Source organism: Mastomys coucha, unplaced genomic scaffold (assembly GCF_008632895.1).
Source record: "Mastomys coucha isolate ucsf_1 unplaced genomic scaffold, UCSF_Mcou_1 pScaffold9, whole genome shotgun sequence".
Classification (NCBI taxonomy): domain Eukaryota; kingdom Metazoa; phylum Chordata; class Mammalia; order Rodentia; family Muridae; genus Mastomys; species Mastomys coucha.
This window is the reverse complement of record NW_022196915.1, coordinates 51744736-51746331: the sequence shown is the minus strand read 5'-3', so window position 1 is coordinate 51746331 and position 1596 is coordinate 51744736. Positions and strand designations below refer to the sequence as shown.

General features: G+C 47.4%; 1 protein-coding gene across 4 annotated transcripts in view; it reads left to right on the top strand.

Moving 5' to 3' along the window:
• Extl3 (exostosin like glycosyltransferase 3) overlaps nucleotides 1-1590 on the top strand; it is an 89737-nt gene extending 88147 nt beyond the window's left edge. For all 4 annotated transcript variants that reach the window (XM_031361125.1, XM_031361127.1, XM_031361124.1 and 1 more), the window contains one exon: nucleotides 1342-1590. In XM_031361125.1, coding sequence (XP_031216985.1) covers nucleotides 1342-1551 — 210 coding nt within the window. In that variant the 3' untranslated portion in view covers nucleotides 1552-1590. The remainder of the gene's footprint in view (nucleotides 1-1341) is intronic.
• Nucleotides 1591-1596: the final 6 nt, after the last annotated feature.

Below are 1596 nucleotides of genomic sequence, written 5' to 3'. Positions count from 1 at the left end.
TTGCTGGGATTTGAACTCAGGACCTTTGGAAGAGCAGTCAGTGCTCTTAACCACTGAGCCATCTCTCTGGCCCCGAGTAACCCTTTCTGTTAACATATCCTGTGAAAATAGATTTAAGGGTTGTGAGATGGTATAACGCCCATCTCACTCCACTATGGACACGTCAGTGCGAACCTGCATTGATACATCATACACTGGGAGTCCTCCTCTGTCCTGACTTTCAGTCTGTCCCGCCTCTGTTCCAGGACCAGGGTTGTCTGCTTTGAACTTCCATGAGTGACCTTCTATCTTTCCCATGTCTCCGAATCATCTTGCTTTCATAGTTCTGTCTTCTTGTCAGCGTTTCCCATTCTGGGTTCTAATTTCAGAGCCTTACACTTGCTGGGCTTCCTCTTCATGTTCATAGGTTGAATGTGTCTGTACAGTTTCTGAGTAACTCTGGAAAGTTCCTCCTGTACGTACACATCGGTCACAGCCACCGTCATCCTGCTGCTCCGAGGGCTCCTGGCGCTGTCCTGTGTCTCTGCAGGCCCTTCCCTTGCCCTCGCTCCTTGGTCTGATGTGTTGTACTGCTGCAAAGGGCTTTGTCCTTTCTCTGGATGCTGGGATCACTGCCTGATTGAGACCAGCTCAGGCTCCATGAGCATCTTGTGCAGGCACACAAGCAGTTTAAATTCCTACCTCATATGATGTCCTCAGACACAACCAGAGGTGTGCAGTCCCCTCTGGCTTAGAGCTGAGCTTGAGAAGAAAGCCTTTGTGCGCTGTCTTTGTGTCCTCTGCCCAGGTCCCATTCGACTGAGTACCGTGCTCAGGCCTCTGGCAGACCTTGTGAAGGGATGCCTAAGTTAATGGTTGGCCTATGTGACACCACCATTGTGTTACTTACATTTTCCTAATTGTTGGAAACCTTAATAATAGACTGACCATTTTCTTATGTTTTAAAATGTAATTTTCCTAGACATCTTTTTTAATGGATATGTAACTTTAGAATTATTTTGTTTCTATTTTGGCTAGTTTTCCAGTATTTTGCTGTGAAAAACATGGTTGAAACAAACAACTGTGTATCAACATCGTACTGTGCCACCAAGATAAGTAAATGCCGGAGGTAGACTTGTTTGGACTGGTAGCCCTGGGCGTGCTAAGATTTTGCTGTCTGTTAAGTGTAGTGACACAGCAAAGACCCCTGTTAATGTTTTAGCCTCATACAAGCTGCGTTTGTAGATGTGCTCCTTGGTGGTCCAGCAGCTTCACTGTGGACATGGCACTGGCTTGTCCATCCTGTGAGATTCTTCCAGCAGACACCCTGTGTTCTAACTCTGCTTTTTTTCTCCATTTCAGGTGACGTCGAGGTGGACTTTTCGATGCCCAGGGTGCCCTCAGGCCCTGTCCCACGATGACTCTCACTTTCATGAACGGCACAAGTGTATCAACTTTTTTGTCAAGGTGTACGGCTATATGCCTCTCTTGTACACACAGTTTAGGGTGGACTCTGTGCTCTTCAAGACCTGCCTGCCCCACGACAAGACCAAGTGCTTCAAGTTCATCTAGGGCCTTGCCAGTTCTGAGGAGACAATGAGCAGAGTGAGGGGAGTC